Source organism: Diadema setosum, chromosome 12 (genome assembly GCF_964275005.1).
Source record: "Diadema setosum chromosome 12, eeDiaSeto1, whole genome shotgun sequence".
Lineage (NCBI taxonomy): Eukaryota > Metazoa > Echinodermata > Echinoidea > Diadematoida > Diadematidae > Diadema > Diadema setosum.
Window position 1 is genome coordinate 11,298,337 of NC_092696.1, and position 25,558 is coordinate 11,323,894.

A 25,558-nucleotide genomic window follows, 5' to 3' on the forward strand; every position below is an offset into this window, starting at 1 on the left:
AGGCCCGAAGCTAATTAAATGGGTAAATGCAAACTCAGCATCGTTCATTGGTGTCGCATCTAAGCGGTTACCATTGCATAAAGTTAAAAGAGAGTGAAGCCAAACGTGGATTGATTCATTGCTTCACGTTTAGTAGAACATATCAGGTGCATCAGTAAAGTGTGAGAAAATCTGATAATATAAATCCATCGAACTATTAATCAAATGAATAACAAAGTCCGTGCCGCCATCCCTGGATTACTAAACCACTACATTCGTACCGTTACGATGACTTCCAGTCAAAAGTCGTATGCATTTCAAACTAGCTCTTGAATGCTTCCATTCGTCAGCCCCATACTTAAACTAGTTCAAATCTACACACCAGACAAACACCTTTATTCCAAAAGCAAAGACTCATTTTCTACTCCGAACAGAAAAGAAAAAACAGATTTCATGGAGAACGAACATTTGAATGTAATGCCTCTCCTTCAAATGGAAAAATCTACCCCAGAACTTTTTAAAAGATATCAATAATTTTAAGTCTATTTTGAAAACGTTTTTATCTAATAATGTGAACAGAACCATGAAACTCCGTATCAATATAATTCTAATTGTATGCTCTTACATAAGCATTCCCCACCCTGAGAGCAAATAGGGACACACTCTTTGTGTTATACGCTATACAAGCACTGTAAATATCATTATTGTTTATCCCTCGATTAGTGACTGAGATTTGTTAAGGCTAATATTTCGCAAGCAATAACGTGAAAATAATTCAATGTTCGAACTACATCTTCATTTAGTGGTCTTACCTAAAGTGATGAGCAGCAACGCACAAACGATGTGAAGAGACGCATTCTCAAGTCCCATTCCAATGCAATTATCTGTAAAGATTAAACAATTGTAGAAAGATATTACTTCTAGTTTTATGAAACCCTGGGTGATTTACGCAATAAACTCATTTAATGTATTCCTTTTACGATATATGTTAGGTTGACAAGCATCATGAAATTAAAAACACAATAATAAATTTTCAAACAGATATATAATCGTTGGAAAGGTAGCTTTAAAACGAATAAGAAATAAAAAATGATAAACTAAACAAGCAGATAACAACATATACGACGTGCATGTACTTGCTTAAGGATTTTCCGAATTAGCACGAGTTAAGACTAACATTCTTGTATACATAAACTTTCCTTCTTTCAGAAGACACTAACACTTTCCGTCGTTTATGTTTTAGTGAATTCTTGCCTTCATTCAAGCGAAATCACTTGCTACATGTCTGGAAACGCACTTTAAACAACGGTTTATTAGACAAAGCCTTAAAGGACAAGTTCACCTTCATAGACATGTGGGTTGAGTGAGTGCAGCAATATTAGTAGAACACATCAAAGAGAGTTTGAGCAAAATCGGACAATCTGTTAAAAGTTTCTGCTCAGTCACGGCTGGGTGAAAAGACTACTATAGTTTGTGATGTCACATGAGTACAACGATATAAAGAAAGAATAAAGAAAATTCATCATATTTCCATTTTTCCCCCATAACAAAAGAACACTCGTTTTCTCTCTTTCAGAAGGCAGGGGGAATAATATTACCCTTAACATACGTCAGTACCAAATCGAAGAACTGTGCACTTTATTCAAAAAGTAAATTTTTGTGAAATTTTCTTTTTATTTTCCTTATATAGTTGTACGCATGTGACATCATACACTGTAGTGGTCTTCTCTTCCAGCAGTGACTGCGCAGATACTTAAAATATTCATAACTTTTGAACGGATTGTCCAATTTTCCTCAAACTTTCACTGATGTGTTCTACCAATATTGCTGCATTCTCTCAATCCTTATGTATATGAAGGCGGACTTGTCCTTTAATAGACCTGATTATTCTGCTGAATCTTCTCTCTACAATCGTGGCAATGTTTGAATGTTTCGCTGCAACCATGCCAACAGTCACGTCAGCCGATGATATAAACATTTCATTCATTTAATTTCATTCTCACTATCCCCAGGGATTGCGCTCCTGTGCATCGTTACGCTCTCCCGCGCACTTGATGGACTGAATAAATTTTTAAGCTAATCTCGCCGGTTTACTACGCTGATGACGACGGATATTCAACTATTCAATTTATAATTTAGTTTACTAACCTTAAAATGTGAAAAAATAGGAAAGTTTTGTCAGAGCCTCCTTGAACGTTATCTCACGAAGAAAAAAAAAAGGAATATCACCAGGGATGTCGCGAGCAGGATTTCACAATGCGCATTATAACCACTTTGCTGCCACACAATGACAGCAACTTATCAGCGTATTATTGAAAATAATTGAGACAAGTAAAAGAATAAAATCGATCACTTTTTATAACACATAAACCAAATCATCATAAAGGTTCCAGATGAATCTTTTATCTCTTGTCATAAACGAACAAAATGAAAAATAAATGCACTTGAATCACATAGCAACGATACTTACAAGAATCAAACCTCTTTACGTCTTTCGGAGGGAACTTTAAGGTCCGTTATTACGATGATTTTAGGACATAACTTTTGATTGTTATTTTACTTACTTGATTATTGCTATTTACTTTTGAATGTATTACTCTTTCCCATACACTAAAGTTCTCATGGCCTTACCTTTCTTTCTCCCTCCCCTATATTTCCTATTTCCGTGTTTTTGATTCCGTTCCAGAGTGCATCGGTTGTACTGACTTCGGGTGTTTGTTTTTTTTTTTTTTCCTCTCTCGCTCTCTCCCTCTTCCCCTGTTTTTTTTTTTTTTTTTGTGAAATATCTGTTCTGAATGTCACGTCTTCTTCACTTCTCTCTCTTATCTCTATGATTTTCCACCCTACAAATAACTCTCTTTCAGCATCCCTTCATAATTATCATTGATGATTCCAATGGATATTGGACTCAAAGGTACAATCCAAAATTGAGACCGCCTCGATTAAAACCTACAAAAAGTAGCAGACTAGGGTGCTCCCTAATGAACTAAAAATATGAAGAGCTCAGTTGCAAAAGGTACTTCATCCATTTTTTATCACTTATGTGTTCTTATGATATTGCTCCAATCTACGTGTACATTTGGGTTTCATTCCCCTTTAAGTACTGTTCGAGGTATCCAAATGAAACTTTGCATATGTATGTACGATTGGACGACATTACTTCTACCACCTTGTTAATGCCAGCGTTCAAGGTCAAATATTGTAGGTCATTGTGAAATTCTACAATGTCATTTCGTGCTCTATCTTTGTATATATCTCACCTGGTAAGCACTGCCGACATAGTATTGTGGTGTTCTTTCAATAACTTTACACACTTTTGAGCTATATGACCACCAAATTTACTCCTCAGATCATCTAAAGATGGCTGTCAAGTGTTAATATTGGTGAAGTCAGACTACGTCCACAGTCAAAAAGTCAATTAGCTTACATTTGAAAATCAGTGTAATCACAAATTCGATATGTGGGCAAGACATCACTTCGCTTTTACCTTGTTAGATGGTGAATATTTGTGAAGCTTCCGTTTCTAATCTAATACAGCATCAGCATACATGTCTGAGAATAGTGGTAAAGAAGGTTAGAAACTTTGGCAACAACGTGCAAAATTCGCAAAATTTTATTTTGTGCCTTATTTACTGAACAAACGTCGTAGGAGGACTACAACCTGCTAGGCAATATGGCGGGACAATAACTCTATTATTAGCGTTATAGAATAAATGACAATGATGTAGTTCTGAAGCATACTTTTCATTAGATACTTTTGCAATGACTCCATGTATACTTTTAATCGAACTAGGTATATGATTATCAATGACTTGTACTTGAATTACGACAGAATGATTCCGTGAGGAAAGTTTTCTGTCATGTCATTAAGGAAGAATTGAACATGTCAATATTATGCTATTTGTTCCATCGTTATTTCTGAAGTGGTTAAATGTAGTTTCCTAAAACATTTTACCTTTTATATATACCTACGTTGCATCCAGATGCCTATTCGTTGAAAAATAGGCATCGTTAGGTAATAGGAAACAGTTTGTTACAATTAAATATAATAATTCAGTTATAAGAGATGTCAAGTGCGGAGTTCCACAGGGTAGTCTTTTAGGGCCGTTGTTATTCATAGTTTATATCAATATTTTTTCTTCTGTTTCTGAAGTATTTTCTTTTATTCATTTTGCAGATGATGCCACTGTTATCTTTTTTCACAAAGATGCTGATATTTTAGTCCAAAGAGTTAACACTGAACTGTTAAAAGTTACTAATTGGGTCAGGGCTAACAAATTATCATTGAATGTTCAAAAAACAAAATATATGCTTTTCAGTAACACTGTCGAGGTATTATTTTCTAATATAGTTTTAGATGATTTTAACTTAGAAAGTGTTTCAGACTTTAAATTTCTTGGTATAATTGTTGACAATAAACTCTCTTGGAAAACACATATTGATTATATCTGCAAAATCATTTCACGTAATATAGGTATTTTAAACAGATTGAAATGTTATATTCCTCAAAAGTCATTACTTAAGTTATACTCCACTTTCATATTGCCTTATTTGAATTATGGAATTTTAGCTTGGGGAAATACTCACCAGACCCTTTTGAATAGAGTGTTGTTACTGCAGAAAAAGGCCCTCCGTATCATTTGTCATTCTCCTACACGTTCACATACAAATTTACTGTTTGCGTCTAACAAGTTACTAAAAATAAATGAGTTGTTTTTATTCAACTTAGGTCAATTTATGTACATGTTTAACAACAGTTTACTTCCGTCTACTTTTTATTCAATGTTCCTAAAAAAAAAACAATCGTTTCACTCCTACCCCACTCGACGGTCAAATGAATTTCATTTACCTCTTTTCCGAACAATTTTAGGGAAAAATTCTTTTACCTACACTGGTCCAAACTATTGGAATTCTCTAAACCACGATATAAAAACTGCTCCCTCTTTGTATTCATTTAAACGGAAATTAAAATCTTTTCTTTTGCAATTTTACAATAACATCTGTAATGAATCGGATTAGCTTTATAAGTTCTTCATGCTGATACCCCCTTTGTATAATCCGCATAGTTGCTTTACATTGTCGCTCGTACTGGCTGACCATCACCAAGTTCGTGAATAAAGTTTCGGGTTAAATTAGTTAGGATTTTCTTCGAGATCTTCTTTCTATACGCTTATATAATGAGGGAGTTCTTTCCGTCTTGTCCCGTTTTTGTCTAAATTTTGTTTGCCATCGTCCAACCCCATATATCGTTTTCTCCGTTGTGCTAGTCTTGCTTCCTGTCGTAGCCTACCTTTTGCGCTTAACTAGCCTCGTCGATGTCCCTTTGTCGCTTCATGTCTGTTTATATGTTAGTGCTGTCATGATGTGTGTTTTTTTTTCCTTTTCTATCTGACTGTGTGGGCTTCCGTTTCTATTTTCATTTTGTCTATTTCTATTTTTACTTTGTTAATTGTTTTAAACATTTCTTTTTTTTCTCTCTTTTCTTCATTCTTTACTTTTTCTTTTTCTGCTGTGACAATTATTTTCTGCTGTTGTTGCTTCAGCCATTCTTGTTCTGTTCTGATGCCGATTGCTACCAATATTATCCACTGATTCTTTCTCTCCCGAGGGGCCCACACTCTACAAGCTCCGTCTTTTCAGTGGGTCCCTCCGTTTTTCGCCTTGTGTAGGTTGATATTCCACTTTATTTCAATTTACTTCAGGCATTGCAATGTATCTTTACTGTAAGTATAGTAAGGACTGCTTTACTTTAGTAAACTCACTTTGTTTGTTCTTTTATATGATTCCTATCACTGAAGAAAGAGTGATGTATGTCATGTTATTTTTTTATTGTCGAAAAACGGAATAAATTTGAATTGAATTGAATTGAATTGAAAAAATGTGGGCCATGTATTCAAAGGTCAAAGATCATAGGTTAATGGGCCTAGGGTATATACAACATTTTACTAGTTGTTGTTGCTTTTTTTAGGGGGAACACGAATCAAAGTGTCCTGAAAACTTGTATAGTACATGTATTTAGTTTTGTAGTCACGACACTTGCTATGTATGATGCCAAACTGTTCCCGCTCATACAAATGCAGCCGTTTCAATGAAATATGATATTCTTATATACCGGTACTCCATGATTTGGTAATGCTTAAGTGATTCATAAGATTCCATTGATACTGTGTATAGAACAGAAAGTGGATTTGACAATGGTATATATATCTGCAATTTACTCTTTGACGGGGTCTATCATCCGATTAATATGGATAAGCACGGTATAGTCCCCTATTCGGAAACTATACAAGTTAGATAAGCTGCATTCATTTTGCACGTGACCATGGCGTTATAGCCAAATGTGATCTGCAAATCCCTGTGTGCCTACACAGGATTGGAAAACGTTACAACTTTTTGTGTATAGAACAACGAAACAGAAACTGTTGCATGTATTATTCTCAGTCACTTTGTTAGTCATAATGATGGTTTGCTCATTGCAGTTCCGGAATCATCAGCTCGAGGGACTCGAATTGATCCCAAATCAGTCGGAGTGCGTGTATCACCCAAAACAAAATCTGAACACATAACTGCGATCCTGCATAGTCTCCATTGGTAGCCCATAAGGGCTGGTATCAAGTTCGATTTTCATATTATACACCTTGTATTTAAATGTTTTCATCGAAATGCCCGTATACGGTATGCGTATGTCAGTTAACTATCTAAGCCATAATAAGTTGTAGTCGTAATCTTCGTGCCAAGAATTTCATGTTTTAAATAAGAGTGAACTCCAAGACATGTCGTGATAAGGACTTTAAAGATAATAAAAAGTTTTGGTACGTCAAAAGTTTCCCTGAATTTCCGTGTTTCAGGTTAAAGTATCTATCATATAACTAACACTGTGAGACTTACTCGCCCCAAAGTGCTCTCATTTCTTAGTAATCATGCAATTAACTGCGACCAGCAGCCCCATACGCATAGCGACTAGCAGCCCCATACGCATAGCGTAATGGGGCTTCGCATTGTAGCATCCAGGATCATGACAGATTTAGTATCTCGGGCAAATATCAACTTAAAATCCACAAAATTCTTCAATTTGAAGACTTACCAATTAAGTTGAAGTCTTGAAAACAGGCTTTGGGCAACGTTTGGTTCTGCCAATAGTCCCTTTCTGTTCGAATTGATGACTGAATGTGACTCTGTCGAGAGGACCGTGGGAGAGGTACATACACTGATTACTACGGCCAGCGCATACGCACACATCACATGCGAACAAATTTCAAATCCATGAACGGATAAGATGTTTGTGTGCGCATGCGCTGGCCGTCAATTCAGTGTACGTAGCTCTCCCAAGGTCCTCTCGACCGAGTCACATTCAGTCATCAATTCGAACAGAAAGGGACTATTGGCAAAACCAAACGTTGCCCAAAGCCTGTTTTCAATACTTCAACTTAACTGGTAAGTCTTTCAATTGAAGAAATTTTTGGATTTTAAGTTGATATTTACCCGCGATACTAAATCTGTCATGATCCTGTAAGCTACAATGCGAAGCCCCATTTAGCTATGCGTATGGGGCTGCTGGTCGCAGTTAGCTTCACAGTATGCGTATGGGGCTGCACGCTGCTGGTCGCAGTGGTATTCGCACAATACGTGTACTACCTCGCCGCCGCCGTACGGCGGCGGCTCTGGTACGAAACCATTATTGCATGATTACTAAGACATGTCATTGAGAGCATTTTGGGGTGAGTAAGTCTCACAGTGTTAGTTATATGAAAGGTACTTTAACCTGAAACACAAACTAAGACAAGGAAATTCAGGGAAACTTTTGAGGTAATACCAAAACTTTATATTATCTTTAATTAAGACAATTGGCATCGTCATTATTAAACAAACTCCTAATCATAAGACATGTATGCTGGAAACATATCTTTTTGATGATTCATGATGACGTCACTGTTACATGAATATTGTACGCATGGAAATATGATTCATGATGACGTCAATGTTACATGAATATTGTACGCATGGAAATATCGTCGCCTCAATGGAAAAAGGGGTTAACGCATCCGAGCTACGCGGGGCTGCGCGAAAAAAGTTTTCGAGATAATCGACTTTAAAGGTTTTTTGGCTTCAAAATTGGGTTTAATCATGGTTGATTCCTTCATTTCTTATATATAGTGTAGATTAACGATTAATTACTTTACAAGCGTACTTTCAGCGATAATCCTCATTAAATCTTTGAGTAATTACAATTTTTCCATTAGTAACCTTAATACAGCCATATCTTCGCGTGCTTTTGAATGGCAAAAAGGGGTTAACGCTAAAGCGCGCGTCGATAACCCCTTCTTGCCATTTAACATCGCACGAACTGACGGTGTTGAAAGGGTACTGTCACTCCATAACATGTGTGCATTAAGTTTGTCTGTACCCAATAGTGATTTTAACGTAACTGCTAGGCTTTATCAGTCGTGTCTTTTATATACTGTAGTGGGGCCTTATCCCCATTTTATTACTGCAAAATTCTAAATTATAGGATTCAATATATTGTATTTGTGAGAAATGCATTAACCCCATGCATACCAGACCACATTCCTAAGAGGACATCAATCGCTTTTTAGTATTAAAATTAGCAACATAAATTTCTTCATTTCTAAGTCAATTCTATGAAAATGTATGCTTTGTGTATACAATATGGCATAAAAACATGTTGCAATCCTTTCCAATCGAAAAAGTTGCCAATTTGCACCTACAACAGTGTATAGAATTATGTTGCCAATTTAAGGATTTGCGGCTTATTTTGCCTTTAATAATTCCTGCAAGCTATTTCAACATATTTTGCCCGTGACAAAAGGGGATAATATTTTACAGCATTGGTTATTTCATTTGGTACATAATTCATAATTTTTAAAGAAAAAAATAATCAAGAGTTACGCATAGATAATACATGTATATTGTACGAGAAAATTTTAAATGTGGTCTGGTACTAAGCACAGAGATAGTTTTGGGAATGAAAAACAGAAAATAAAATAGAACTTGCTCTTTATATCTTAAGACATTCTCGCAAGTGTTTCTAAATAATTTTCACGCTTTGAACAAATATTAGATTAACGATTTATTCATAGTTACACCTTGTAAACTATAGCTGATAATGTGCATGTATTCATTCGAATGCCCTCGAGACCATTCTTAAATAACTCACATAAATTATTTAGAAATTAATGAAGAAATTTAGAGCAATTACTACTGCTCAATGACTTGGCACAATGATCATGATCAAAATTAATACTACAATTTTTTTGAGAAGTATTTTTCAAAGGTTTTCAGATTTATCAAAGCTATCTTTGTGCTTTAATGGTCTAATGTAGCTGACCAATGAAATACCAACAATGAAATCAAATCAAACACCATGTATGTTCAAATGAGTTTATTATATATATATATATATAAAATAGCATACATACTTATGATACAGGCCGGCAGTGCATGACAAAAGTTATAGTGCACGCAAAATATAACGATTGCAAACGATAACCCACTATCGATTTGATATCGGTTTTTGCTCCCTCATTTTAATCATCGAGTACTTGAATCCCGCACCTTATCAACGCGATTGCGCCACAACCGCGATATGCTTTGCTCGATATTATCGTTATTCTCAATTCTCGCAGGCTGGCTATGCCAGCAACTTATCTGTGTGGGACTAGACTTTCAGCGGTAGATTTAAACATGGAAGCTGAAATGAACAGGTTCGCTACTTTTAGAGAGACTGATCTATATAAACAGTATCTTAGACAATAAAGACACAAAGGATGCCATGAAATACGCCCTACGAATTTTGGACTCCTACTGTTCTGAAAAAGGAATCAATCCGACGGATATTACTGAGCAAGTCAACCCAAGATTTGTGCCGCTTTCTCCGTACATTCTACGCGGAAGTGCGCCGTGGAAATGGGCAGCGTGTGGTGTATACAGTATACGCTAAGCGCTCTTTGATCACGCTACGCTATGAACTTTACTACGACATTCACAACACACTCTCGGAATCCGCATGTGTAGCAATGGGGACTGGCACGAGCCTTGTGTTTAAATCCAGTAGATCCCTAATCCTACAAAACATCATCTAGTCCTGGTCCTGGACCCACAGTGCAGTAAGTAGGGCGTCTAACGTGTTACTGTTAGTGTTACTGTTAGATCCATGGTAGACCTATTGTAGGGTCAAGTGTTAACTAGCTCTGTCGCTCGTAAGTGACGTACACTACAGTACAGTGTACGTAGAACATAGATCTAGTATAAAAACGTTAGGCCAGGGCCCCTACAGGCCTAGACCTAACCTATCGTAGGGCCTAGAAAACGTTAGATATAACCACGTAGACCCTAGACTCTATAGTTGAATTTGGATCTTCAGGATTTTGTCCACACAGGTTGAAAGAAACTGGTATTATTGCTTGTGTAGACACGTGTAACTGTTCGAAATGATCTAACGTTAGGCGTATCTTGCCTGGGTATGTATGCTATTTTATATATCACATAGTGCATGACATCTTATTGCACTATAACAAGTACCAAGCACCTCCAAATTCTGAATTTGCCCTCAGGCAATTATATTCAATTCGGCCTGCGGCCTCATTGAATATAACTGGCCTTCGGGGCAAATTCAGAATTTGTCGGTGCTTATATTGTTATAGTGCATTCAGCCTCATGCACTATATATATAATATATACAGCCAATTAACATTTAAATTGCGGCATCGGTCTACCTGACATGACACTTTTAAGCTATATATTCAAAATTTGAAGTCGATAAGTCACGCGAAATTCAAATAATACACATAAACAATACATGATTGATAGTTCTTGCTCAGACAATTGACATGTTTATTTGTTGAAATAATAGGTTTCTGTGTATAATTTGAAAAAAAAAAACAAATGTTGAACATATTATTCATTATTGTAGAAGATATTTTGGAAAATATTGTAATAATATGGTAAAAATAAGGACTTCACACATCATTACATAATTACAAATAGGGACTGTAATACAGACTAATATTTGTTTCGAGGTATGAAAAAAGGTCGTTTGAAATTTAACGGCATAATGTTTTGCGTGTATACATCAAGATTCCAAACGTGAAAGCTTCAGATTGTCTAAAATTACATTTTAATCAACTTACGATGTTGCATAGCTATTCAAGGAACGAACCATCTTTAAGGCAGTTAATACAATTAAATTCATTTTATTTATTTTCTCAAAGTTACCTCATTTTTCCACAAAATGACCTCTGTGACCTTTGACCTTTAACCCAATGACCCCAAAATCGAACCAAAGTATTATCCCCCCCCCCCCGATATACCCTCATACTAAGTTTGATGTCAAACCATCATGGTTCTTGAGATATTGAAAAAAGCAAAATGGGACGGACATACGTACGGATGGACGACCCGAAAACATAACGCCTGCGGCCACTTCGTTGGCGGAGGCATAAAATATGAAACAATGCTAAATATCAAAATATTATTCACTTTCTTGTTCATGCTGTGCAGATATAGTTACGAAAGTGAAATCGACAATTAGATTAATACATTTCGAACAATACACAGTGTTGCATTTATGCAGGACTTGTGATGACATTCTGCCAGGTATATACTCGCGTCTCTAACTATGATACTTTTTCAAAACTTGTTGACATTTTTTTACTGTTCTTGCCTTTATTTACATTAATATGAATTCATGCTCTCCTTGCTGTCATTGCATCGCAGAATATCCAAATGCTAATCACAATTATTAGTTATGTTGTGAAAGTAGTCTAAGAAAGTGAAATCGTGGCATTTCAAATTGCAACTTAGAAATCAATTTTCAAACAACACATTTGTAATTTTGCAGGGCATGTCACATTCTTCCAATACTTACATTTCAAAAAATAAAGATAATGGTGTAAATTAAGCATAAATTTTCTTCACTTTGGGCGAAAAACCCCAAATCTCATCAAGTTCATCGGAATATTTTGAAATACAAGAAGACATGTATTCAAATTTCCCAAGGTTTGAGGATTTGCAGATTCGATTCAATTCGTTTTGTAATTTATTATGATACAATTGTCACACAAGCACACATTATACCAGGTATTTCTGTAATTATTGTTAGTGTCCTTATTTGCAATTAATTTTGAATATTTCGAATTACCAATGGAAAAACAGAATTCCTAGAATACATTCTAATTCATCCAAAAATGTGTACATACTTACTGTATTTTCTAAGTACAGGCCTACGTGTTCAATCTAAGTAATGTCCAAGTCCAAGTCATTGCATTCTCCGGTGCCCTAGTTGGGCAAAACGAAGTAAGCGACAAAAGTGATACTCCTTGTAATGACCAAAACGTGTCTCAAATTTGCAAGGACATCAATGGAATATCACAATGTATAACCTATTATATCTCTGAGCAAGGTGAGTGTTTGTGCATTAAACTTGACTTGGAAGAAGAGCACATTAGGTGTAATATAAAAACGTCAATTACTCAAATTTGGATGAATCTCTTGATTCCTTTTACCAAAGTAGGCAGTATGAAATCCAAAGTTCCATTCCATATGCTAATAGGCTCTAATGCAGTAATCTTACATCAGGTTGGCTCATGTTATATACTGTATGTGTATCTCCGCCTTAAAGTTAGAAAGTCCTTTTGCAGACTTCCCTAAATATACCAAACACTGTATACAACTAATGATACTAGTATTTGGATCATGTCTGTGAAATGTCGAAGTCGCAAGATGTGTAGAATTTAAACGATGCACAAAAGTACTATATGTATTTGTACTGTCGTCTGTCGTCTGTGTTCAAGCCACAACAGTAGGCCTACAATATGATTCACTGTTCGGATGTTTGATGCATGTGTCCATCATTTTCCTCCTCCTCGGATTCATCACTCTGAGACTGTTGTACCTCTGTCGTGAGGTTTTCATAGTAGCTGTGATACATCGATGGGATAATGTTGTCCTTGCACAAACTAAGCAAATCTTGCTTCTTTTCCCTTGAGAGGGCGAGATGTTGCTTGTACAACAGAGGCAGACGCATGTCATTTCTTCGACTTGAGCCCGAGACGCGAACTTCTACGAAGTCTTCGTTGAAATCATACTTTATTTTGATGACAGATGGGTCTGTCCTCTGTACGCGGATCTGACGAATTTTCAACCAGTTGACGGGATTGCCAGCCCTGTCTTTCTTCATGTACTTCACACAGGGTGTTGTCAACTGACGCAGATCAAGGAAGTCCTCTTTCGTCATGTGGGTAACTTCATACCGATTCCTGTTCCTTGCTGTTTGAATAACTGGTATCCACTGGTCGGGGTGATGGATTGTCACTCCCCTTTTGTTCCTTTCGATGCAGGAATGCATCGCGTCACATTCCATTTGAGTATGTCCGCTGATCAAGAATTTATGGTCAATGATGGCAACATTAGTGTGCAGAACTGCATATAGCAAAGTGCAAGCTATAATTCTGTTCCGATTCTGGCCTCCACAGCAGTCAGAAAAGAAACTTATGTGTGTGGTATCAGGATCAAGTGACTGCATGAACTTTAAGAGGCATGAGCCAATCTCACATGCTCCCCGCTTCGCTGTAGTCTCATGCCAGACAAAGCAATTTCCACATGCAGTAGCCTGGTTGTATACAGTGAAATTATACGTAGACATCTTCCGCTTGTAATAGAACGAAGATGTCTGGCCATAGGGTGTAGTCAAGACCTGTTGAAGATCAAAAGTAAAGGAGCTAAAGATTGGATCGATCTTTGCTCGTTCCTTGTCTCTTTGTTTCTCTTCTCTTGCACTTTCCTTTTCAGCAATGTGTTTCTTGTAGTTCTGCTCTTTAACTTCCCTTTCTTCCGGAGTTGAATTATTGAATGAAGCACATGTGTTACATTCATCTTTTTTCGGATGATGAAATCCCAAATTATATTGGGAATTGAAAATGTTTCTATACACTGCGAAGGAAACTGGTTTCGATACAGAGGATTCGTACATTGCGTACATCTTGGAAACGCTTAAAGAAGGGTCCAGATATTTCCTTTTTGAAGACGCACGACAGTAATGTGATTCAACAACAGGAAATGAATCAATGTGTTCACATACTTTTTTAACATCTTCTTCTGAAGTTTTGTTCACTGACGGTAACTTTCCCCTCCTGTCTTCTCGTGCAAACGGGCCTTCATACTTCTTCAATGTATACTCAATAAGCTTGGAACCAATTCCCAAAGTACTGAGAAAGAAATGTTTGCACACTCGTTCCCTTTGTGATGTGAGCGGGAGATGGTATTTGTACACGTGACGCACTCGCTTCTGACTTTTTCTCTTTTTTCTAGGTATTGCTTTGGACCGAGAAATATGGTGATGAATAAAATCTCGCTGACGGGTGTAGGAGCCCGTTTTCCAGTAATCCTCGAACAATGTTTTCCTGTCTTCATCAGAGAACTTAGAGAAGCACTTATGGGGACATTTTGTGTTACACTTCTTTCCTATCTTTCTGGCAGGGATTGTTTTATTACGTACAACATATTCCTCTCCCCGATTACGTTTTCTTGACTGCTGTCTTTTCTTCCATTCTTCTGGATTCCGTTTTCTCTTCCTCCCACGTTTCTGAAATAGAAAATAACATATGATTAACTCTTTCTTTCTCCTTGCTACAAGTAGCACACAGAATGTAAAAAGGAAATTTGTTTCATAAGTTTATTGTAAAAAAGTGGGAATATACTGAAGGTTCAAAAATAATCCACAGAAACATGTCAATATGCAAGTGAAAAGTCAATACAGTGGACTCCCGTTATAACGAAGTCCTCGGGACCGGCAGTTTTCTTTCGTTATAACGAAATTTCGTTATAACCGAATGAATAAACAGTAAAAATACATAGAGTTGATAATGTTGCGGCCCTAAATTTTATTTCGTTGTAACCGGAATTTCGTTATAACCGTGTTCGTTATAACGGGAGTGCACTGTATTAGATATGGGCCATGTTTCGTGAATACAAAGGTACTGTCCTACACTGAACCGTTTAGCGTCTAAAAACGTATGCGTTTTTCAGCGAGTTTACAGACGTAAATTAGAGGTCGAAAAAACGGCACGAGGCAGTTCTCATATTAGTTTCCCTAAAATTCTGCAACAGTAAGTAATAATGATAATAATGATTGATGAGATTTGTAATGCGGCAAATCCACTCTGTAGAATGCTCCACGCGAAAATAGAAGAGTAAGATAGAAAGTAAATTATTAATACAAGGCATGGGTAATCAAAAGGTAGCATTAAAGAAGTGAGTTTTAAACTACTTTTAAAGGACTCTGATGAAGAGCAAAGTTTATTTAACTAAAAGGAGATTATTCCATACAGTGGAACCAGTCTGATCCTTGTGTGCCCCAAGTTGTAGCGAATTTTGGAATTTAGAATTTAGAAACTAAATTTCTGGCGCGTTTGCAATGGACTTGATTGTAAGCTATTGCAAGTCTGTAATTGAACTACAGTACATAACCTGTGTATGAAGAGCCAATCACACTTTCCGAAATAAGCAGTTACTAAGTGTAGATAATGATTTGACAGAGATTTTTGTTGTTGAAATACTGCTCATATTATCATAATTCATGACACCTTTTATATCATATAATCACCTCAGACTGACTGTCTTGAACCTCGTGCATGTTATCTTCATGTTGGGTATGCTGACCCTCTTGATGCTCGAGGGAGTCACGGTCACCTTGATCTTGCTCCGTCTCATTTATTTCATCCTTCGAGTGATATATGGAGACAAGAAGCCAACGTAAGAGCATTATCTGAATATCTAAGTGGACTCAGTAAAACAAAAAGAAACAGAGAATACAAAAAGGGGGTTAAATTTTTAGCAAAGTTTTCATTAGCCTTTCAAAAGCTTTGAAGGTGCCTGTGATGACATGTTAATAGTTTTAACTGAAAGCCCATGCTGTCTTCAGGGAACTATGTTATAAATTCACAAATCTATGAATTAAGAATAAAAAATATCGCTTTTATTCAAAGCACGGGAAGAGGCTGCTATCGTTCTGCCTGGCTAAATTTGAAGGAGCTTAGTCAATTGCCGTTATGCCATCAGGAGAAATAAGCAAAATGCTAGTACAAGCACAATTGATATGATTGTTTTAATAAGTTTGTGATTTAGAGGACTTATTGATAAGGAGAGCCTTAAAGACATTATGTCCCTTTTGCATTGAATTTGTGTATACAATTGGTGTAAAACAATAAGGTATATAATGAAGAAGACACTGTTACAAAAACCTTTGTGTAGTTTTTAGACCTGTAGGGTCTTCATTTGTGAAGTACAAACTACCGTTATAATTTGAATTCATTTTTTCGAACCTCGAAAAAATATATTAGTCTCTGACACAGTCCTTTTTAATTACTTTTTACAAAACATTAAATAATGTCTTCTATATTACATTATGTTCATAATGTGTTTTGTAATTTAGATTACACACAGATAACTATTATTTCAACAAACAAAACTTCCAAGTGTCTGAGCAAGACTATCTATCATGCACTGTTTACGTGCATTATTTGAATTTTACATGATTTAACTATTTCACATTTTGAATATACAACTTGCCCACCATGCTCTAGGGTTTACAGATGTTTGGATGGTTTTCTGCTGATCTGCAAAAAGGACGATATGTCTTTAATTGTGTGATTGCTTGTTGTCACACTGATTTTTATTTGAAAGAGAAGAAAAAAATCCGTATTACCTTCTGCTGTTCAGCATCATCAAGGTTAAGTGAGACCTCCGGGTCTGGCTGCTCACGGTCGCTTCGCTCTCGCTCGAAGTCTGCATGGTTAAGTGAGACCTCCGGATCTTGCTGCTCACGGTCGCTTCGCTCTCGCTCGAAGTCTGCATGGTTAAGTGAGACCTCCGGATCTTGCTGCTCACGGTCGCTTCGCTCTTCGCTCGAAGTCTGCATGGTTAAGTGAGACCTCTGGATCTTGCTGCTCACGGTCGCTTCGCTCTCGCTCGAAGTCTGTAACATCCTACATATATATAATTATATATATATATCAGAATCAAACAGAAATTTAATTCTCATAAAGAACTAAACGTAATTTTAATTATCTATAATTAGTACGAGTCACCCACAATGCATCAAAACATATCTGGTTTCAATTCCGACACTATTTCCGTTTACATGTGAACGAAGTGTTGAAGATTTCTTGTTTAGTTCTTATGCTAACTGCATTAGTTTGTTCGCAAGAAGAAATCAATATTAAAAATATTAGTTCATTTCCATTGACTTAAGTTTTTGTTTGATTTTGATTACAACATAGAAACATTAGAAATAATCATATGTTGTGGTACAGTCTCTGAAGAATTAGAATAAATATTGACTGGCAATGTTTTTCACATTCAAGTTCATGTATGCATGTGTATATTGAATAACGAGCTCCAAGCTTACTGTAAGTCACCATGACAATATTTTTTTATGAGAAGTTCATGAAAATAACAATAGTATGTCAAGGTCTGTCTACTATGTCAAGTATGTGAAACCTCACGCGGAATTATTGGTGAACTGTTAGTATTTAGTTTCTTTTTGATATTTTTAAATTAAAGCTTAGACTTAACGTGCTAACTCTTACCTCCCAAGCTTTGCCATCGTGACAACTGCAAGGATCCTTTGCGACAAAATGTTCATAGCAGATCAGCTTCCAACATGTCGTACATTCCTGGTAAACTTCACGAGTACATCCTCTATTACAACAGAACATAGGCAGGCCCTGTTGCAGTTCATACAACGACTCAGGAAATGCTTGACTTATATCCAAGAAAGTACCTAAAATGGAAAACAAGTTAACACTCGTTGCCGAATTCCAATCACTTTAACTTTTCATTTATATTTCCATTCAATTGATCAAATGCATCTTTTTAGTAAAACAACTAATTACTTTGAATGATTCCAAACACATTATAAAATGTCAGTTGCCTTATTGCTCACTTGTGTTTTAAGGGGGCGTGGCTCATTTCCATTTTGGAGATGGCTTACTTCAAGTCTTCGACAACAGATTCATTTTCATGTTTTCACACTAATGAAATTATAACCTCTTCGCCCGATATGTTAGAGAGGACTTGTATGTTGTTTTATCTTACACTTTCAAATCAATATTCCCTTATGACCATGAATTAGGTAATTACGTAGAATGTGACAGCCAACATTGTTTTAACTAACTGTTACCAACTCATGGCTTAAGTAATACATAAAATTATATTTCACACAAATAATACCCCACCGTCGTTACCAAGAAAAATGGGGTAGCACTGGAAAATGACATATGCCACTTATTCATATTAATTCACTTCCAAAATTTTAATAAGATTTTGTTGTTGATATTATAACCATGTGATATTTATTTCAACTGTAAGAACGTATACAGGAATTCTGTATCGTGTCTGCTTTGCTATCCTGCTCCTTAATTCAGTTTCCGGACTGCATACAATAATAATTTTATTTCACTAGGGTTTGCAGACTTGACATCGAATGGATGGTCATAAATGGAATTTAACAAAATTGTAAATGAATTACCCGAACTTGTGTCGATTTTGTTTTCTTTTAAGACACATACTGTCATACAGTCCCATTTGTAAATGCAATAATATATAATTTCTATTCAAGCAACCTGACCAGTTAAATTCAAGCCATTTACATTTCTCTAATTCCCATAAACTCTGGCACATGCCCATAAAACGGCTGTGCGTTCTGCCAATAATAATTTCTTATATATATCCACTATTGATCTTTCATTCAGGCTATTCGCAAAGTATATGTTGGTTGACAATTCTTAATCTTAATTGAGTACCTTTTGGGGTCAATTCTGGTAGAGATGACTCATCTCCACCATCCTCGTCATTAGTATCTGTTCCCACCGCTTCCTCAATAGAGTCTCCAGAAAATTGCATGGGCTCAGTGGCCTGGTAAATGTGGTCCATTCCTTTAAAAAAATGTTACAGAAAACTCTAGCATTTAGTTCATGTTTCCTTTTCAACAAATTATGATAAAAGCAATTGGATAGGTTTCACGAAGTGCTAGCAATTTGTTATCATACGCACTGCTGCCAATTAAGGGGCTTTCACAATCGGTCATGTGATCGCTTGCGATTGCTTGCGATCCTGTACAAAGTATACTATCAAGAAATAATGGCAATAGCGATCGCACAACCAATTGTGAAAGCCCCTTTCCCCAGACAAAAGGGGTAGCCATCGAAAAATTACATGTGCCACTTATTTCCTTTCATTGTCTTTCAAAATGTGAACAATATTTTGTTGGTGATATCATAACCATGTGATATTTATTCCAACTGTAAGAACGTATACATGAATTCTTTATCATGTCTGCTTGGCTATCTTACTCCTTAATTCAGTTTCCAGACTCCATACAATAATCACATTTATATCACTAGGGTTTGCAGATTTGACATCGAATGGATCCTCATAAATGGAATCTAACAAAATTGTAGATGAATTACCCGAACTTGTGTCAATTATATTTTCTTGTCAAGACATATACTGTCATACAGGCCTATTTGTAAATGAAATAGATATATAATTTCTATTCAAGCAGCCTGACAAGTTGAATTCAAGCCATTTACATTTATCTCATTCCCGGAACTCTGGCATATGCTTGTGAAACGGTTGTGCTTCTGTCAATAATAATTTCTTAACATCGTATATCCACTCTTAATCTCTCATTCAGGCTATTCGCAAGTTATATGTTGGTTAACATTTCTTAATCTTAATTGAGTACCTTTTGGGGTCAATTCTGGTAGAGGTGACTCATCTCCATCATCCTTGTCATTGGCTGTTTCCACTGATTTCTCAATTGAGTCTTCAGAAAGTTGCATGGGCTCAGTGGCCTGGTTAATGTCATCCATTCCTTAAAAAAAAAATGTTACAGAAAACTCTAGCATTTAGTTCATGTTTCCTCTTAAGTATATTATAATACAAGCAATTGGATAGGTTTGACCAAGTGCTAGTCATTTGTTATCTATTATAATTATGTCACAGGAAGACTTTAGAATACGCAGTAGAATACTATAATGAACCTGTCCCTAAAAGTATTTTAAATAATGCAGATAAATTCTCACGCTCATTTAAATTTATGTGTGTGCTAATTTATATTTATATAAACACACTTTGTTCAGTCAATTCTGCCAAGGGCAGCTCGTCAGCATTACGGTAGTTGGTTATGTTCATTTTTATCATATTTCATTGACCAGAATGACTCAAATCCAGACCTGCACTTTGTTGTGATCAACATCCATGGAAGAATTAAGCTAGGCAATTACAAATTGGTATAGTGCAATGTGTTTTAATTTTTATTTTAAATTTTCCTTTCCATACCTGGCTTAATCAATTCTGCTAGGGGCAAGTCGTCGTCGTCGTCACCACTGTCGTCTTTGTCACTACCATGTTGTCTGGGCTGGGTTATGTGGTTCTTTCCTGAAAGAGTATGCAACAAATCACTCGAAAACAATGGCAATTTTTAGAATGTTTTCTTCCAGCAAATCATAATAGAAGCAGTTCGATAGGTTTGACCAAGCTCTAGTCTTTTATCATAATTATGCTCAGGAAGACTTTAGAATACGCAGTAGAATACTATAATGAACCTGTCCCTAAAAGTATTTTAAATAATGCAGATAAATTCTCACGCTCATTTAAATTTATGTGTGTGCTAATTTATATTTATATAAACACACTTTGTTCAGTCAATTCTGCCGAGGGCAGCTCGTCAGCATTACGGTAGTTGGTTATGTTCATTTTTATCATATTTCATTGACCAGAATGACTCAAATCCAGACCTGCACTTTGTTGTGATCAACATCCATGGAAGAATTAAGCTAGGCAATTACAAATTGGTATAGTGCAATGTGTTTTAATTTTTATTTTAAATTTTCCTTTCCATACCTGGCTTAATCAATTCTGCTAGGGGCAAGTCGTCGTCGTCGTCACCACTGTCGTCTTTGTCACTACCATGTTGTCTGGGCTGGGTTATGTGGTTCTTTCCTGAAAGAGTATGCAACAAATCACTCGAAAATAATGGCAATTTTTAGAATGTTTTCTTCCAGCAAATCATAATAGAAGCAGTTCGATAGGTTTGACCAAGCTCTAGTCCTTTATCATAATTATGCTCTGGAAGAACTTCAGAATATGCAGTCAAAATAGTATAATGAACTTGTCCCTGATAATGTAGAGTTGTAAAAATGGAATTGAATATCTGTCAATGATTTTTTTTTTTTTTTTTTTTTTTTTAAGAGGGAAATTACAAGCACGTTACTCTCTACCACTTTACCGTAGCTGGGTTTTTTTCTGTATATACCTGGCTTAATCAATACTGCTAGGGGCAAGTCATCGTTGTCGTCACTGCTGTCGTCTTTGTCACCACGATGAAGCACTGATTCATTCTTGGCATCGGTAGTAGAAAGTTCCTTAAGTGGGCCTTCGAAAAGTTGTCTGGGCTGGGCTGTGTGGTTCATTTCTGAAAGAGTATATCAGAAGAGAAGTGTGTAAGTAAATATTGGCAGAGTAGCACAACGTTAACCAAGGTACACAGACCATACGTGTTCTAATTGTTCAGGAAATTATTGCACTCGGTCCTTACACATGTTATTGTTCGAACTATACAATTCTGGTTTTAACAATCAACTTTTTTGGATTCTTATTAAATTTCTTGTTCTACCATTTCAAATATTATCTTTACTTAACACTGGCTGATGACTTTTGTTTTGAACATATTAATTGTAATACTCACTTTACTCTCCTTATCAAGCTGTGACAACATCTCAGTCTCAGCTAGTTGTATTTCAAATCATGACAATCACATCAACACACCGAAGGTGACTGAGATTAGTTCCATTAATATTGAATCCTTTGTTTTCGTTATCCTATCATTTTAAAGAAATACATTGGTTGATATGGGATGCCCCAATACAATCTCGCACAAATCATTACAAACCTTGTTGGGTTGAATTAGCACGAGGAGACTCCTCTTCTTTTTCGATGTAGGAGCTGGTACTTGGGGCTTCATCATCACTGCAGTCATCATCATAAATTTCCTCAGTGTCTATAATTGTCGCCTTCCAGATGTCCTTCCTCCTTTTACCACATTTCATTTCTATTGTATTCCCTGGTAGAGGAAGTCCGATACATTTCACCTCACTCAGTTTGACGACATTGCGGGATTTATCTCTTTTCCATTCCACATACATCAAGAGGTCAGTTTCAGGTCCAGGGTGAACACCACTGTCACCACTGACGTCTTTGTCACTACCATGTTGTCTGGGCTGGGTTATGTGGTTCTTTCCTGAAAGAGTATGCAACAAATCACTAAAAACACACTGGCAATTTTTAGAATGTTTTGTTTCAGCAAATTATAATACAAGCAGTTCGACAGGTTTGACCAAGCTCTAGTCCTTTATTTTAATCATGCTCAGGAAGACTTTAGAATATGCAGTAACAATGGTATAATGAACTTGTCCCTGATAATGTAGATTAAATGAACTTTCAATTTCACGCTCACGTATCTCTACATAAGTGCTAATTTATGTATATTACACACCCTGTTTAGTAAATTCTACCAAAGGGCAACTCATCAGCATTACGGAAGTTGGCTATGTTTATTTATACATTAAATTTTAATTGACCAGATCGACTCCAATCCTGCAATTCGTTGTAATCAACATACCTTGAAGAATTAAGCTAGGTAATTTAAAAATGGAATTGCATATCTGTCAATGATTTTTTTTTTTTTTTTAAGAGGGAATTTACAAACACGTTACTCTCTACCACTTTACCGTAGCTGGGGTTTTTTCTGTACATACCTGGCTTAATCAATACTGCTAGGGGCAAGTCATCGTCGTCGTCACTGCTGTCGTCTTTGTCACCACGATGAAGCACTGATTCATTCTTGGCATCGGTAGTACAAGGTTCCTTAAGTGGGCCTTCGAAAAGTTGGCTGGGCTGGGCTGTGTGGTTCATTTCTGAAAGAATATGCAATAAATCACTAAAAACACTGGCAATATTTAGAATGTTTTCTCTCAGCAAGTTATAATACAAGCAGTTTGATAGGTTTCACCAAGCTCTAGTCCTTTATTATGATTATGCTCAGGAAGACTTGAGAATGTGCAAGTAAAAATAGCGGGATTTATTACTTTTCCATTCAACATACATCAACAAGTCAGTTTCAGGTCCAGGGTGAACTGGATGAGTGAAACATACAAGTATTTGAGTACTTTTAGAGTACGGTAATTGGGTTAATAGTTTCTGCCAAACTTCATTTCAGTTATTTGCTCTAAAATTAATAGATATTAATCTGCATTCATGCCAAGGAATAAACACATAGATATTCCGTATAACTTTAAATTACATTTAGCCACTTAGCTGCATACTAAAGTACATCACAAATGTTATAAATATTACAAAATTATTACAAATTAAAAGACGGAGCGAATAGCATTCTTATACATCATGACATGGAAATGTCATATAACATTTGAAATTGAATATATCCGGCAACAAACGATGGATCAATTTTAAATGGCATTTTCACCCTTACCATCAGACTTGTTCTCCAGAGGCCCTTCCATGCTCACGTCTATATGATTGTACTGTGACTCCAGTGTGAGGCTTCCAGTAACAGTTAAATGATGTCCTAAAATGATTTAAGAGGATACAGATACAGAAGATTTACATATTTGATATTTTATATGGAATTCACGAGCCCACTGTAAATCTGAAAATGGTATAAGGGTTGTCCAAAAGGTCAAGTAAAGAGGGTAGTTTTCAGGGCAGCTGGACATGTCATGTACGCAGCGTGAATACTGAAAACGGTATGAAATTCAGTCATAATGGCTGTCCAAAAAATTGTATATTTTTGTGCTGTTAGTACGTACTTACGGTCCACTCCAGTGTCATTTTTTGTTTTGTTAAATGCAAATGGACAAATGGATGGGTTTATGCAATGCAAATGACGTTTTTTTAGAAAAATAGAATGGTGTTCCACGTCTAGATAGAGATCTAGACAAACTCAAACTACAGTAGATCTAAAGACTTAGCATATCATTGAGGTAGTGGCTATTCTTGCGACGAGTCATCGCTCGCACAGCCACTGACTTAGCCACAGTCGGTATTTTGTGTATCGCGAGATAGCTAGCGATAGACGAGTCTACTTGTCAAGTCTCTAGTAGAGGCATAGATCAATCTACTCATGAAATAGGTCCCATCACTACAATACATATGATATGGGACCTTACATGCTGATCGATCATAACTCTCTATATCAAATTACTCGCGCTCAGAACCAACAGATGTGAATTGTACAGACTACAGCTACAGGATTTATACGGCAGTGGGGCTGGTGAGCACAGTATTATAGATCTACTCGTGTTTACGACCCCACCAAACGGCGTTTGTGCGCTGTTACCACATTGGTGGGGCTGATATCCACCGTGCATCTTTTATATAACCCTAAACCTAACCTATCTATATGTCGCGATTTCCTTAACCCTCGGCCTTGAATCAGTCTCCTACATGTATATCAGGATTTCCCCAACCCTACCTAGGCCGTGAGTCTGCCTCCTTATCGCGATCTTCCTAACCCTAGGCCGTGAATCTGTCTCTTATATCGCGATGATCGATTCAAGTAATGGGGCCGGAAACACGATTTTGCCTCTCTAACGTTAGAATCTAGAAATATTACCTAGGCCTAGATCTAGATTTTACACAAAATAATGAATTGGGCTGTGCGAGTGACGTGACAATGTAGGACTTCGAAGCCGATATCGACCCTACCCGTGATCCGATCTCGCTCAAATTTGGAAGACTGACTTAAAGATGTTTGAGAACATTTCCTGCGAGTGTAACTTATTTAGATCTAGATCTAACCACTAGTGTTAGGTCTAGAGTCGAGCCTCTAAATGTTAGGTCTAGAAATTTCGTAAAATTCTACTCGGGAGAACATATTTTATGAGCATGGATACGAAACTAAATTAGCGCCCAAACTAGTACTAGATGTAGATACATCTAGATCTAGGGTCTATACATATCTAGGCACTCCTATAGGCCCTACATATCTATATTCTATAATATTAAAATTATAGACCTAGACCAGATCTAACTTTAGTCTCAGACTAGATTATAGTCTAGGTCTATCTAACTACTTACTAACTTAGATCTAGATCGAGGTCCAGCAAATCTAAATTGTAAGTAATCCTATGAGAATCATGCTGCTAATTCTACAAAAAAACAACATCTAACGTTAGATCCAACAGCAATTAAAATAGTGTTAACATAAAGTCGTCTAGGGCCTAACTTAATTAGATCGGCATTATCGTGAAATAAGTCCCCAGTCCATTCACTGCCGTTTATTTCGTCAGTGCTGTTGCCCGTTATCCTCTCCCATCGACTTTGTATACGGAGCGAGCGCACGAGCGAGGTGAGTGGTGGCTGATTTCACGATTTGGCCCTTAGATCGATCTAGATCTACTAAGGTTTATCCTTACCATTTTTCCGATTCGTCTGAACTCTGACGTTCGTCGTCGATCACGAGTAGATCTACGGAGTATGA

General features: G+C 36.5%; 2 protein-coding genes across 2 annotated transcripts; both read right to left on the reverse strand.

Annotated features, from left to right (window-relative positions):
* Positions 1–15,586: 15,586 nt before the first annotated feature.
* LOC140235684 (uncharacterized) lies at positions 15,587–20,423 on the reverse strand. The gene is made up of 7 exons (XM_072315705.1): positions 20,338–20,423; positions 19,742–19,870; positions 18,798–18,929; positions 17,583–17,776; positions 16,926–16,979; positions 16,700–16,861; positions 15,587–15,715 (listed from the first exon to the last, which is right to left on the reverse strand). The coding sequence occupies exons 2-7, from the start codon at positions 19,866–19,868 to the stop codon at positions 15,587–15,589; spliced, it is 798 nt and encodes a 265-aa protein (XP_072171806.1). The 5' UTR covers positions 19,869–19,870; positions 20,338–20,423.
* LOC140235716 (uncharacterized) lies at positions 20,318–23,579 on the reverse strand. Its single transcript, XM_072315728.1, has 6 exons — positions 23,549–23,579; positions 22,815–22,973; positions 21,950–22,297; positions 21,314–21,472; positions 20,902–21,000; positions 20,318–20,436 (listed from the first exon to the last, which is right to left on the reverse strand). Exons 1-6 carry the CDS (start codon positions 23,577–23,579, stop codon positions 20,318–20,320), a joined length of 915 nt encoding a protein of 304 aa, XP_072171829.1.
* Positions 23,580–25,558: the final 1,979 nt, after the last annotated feature.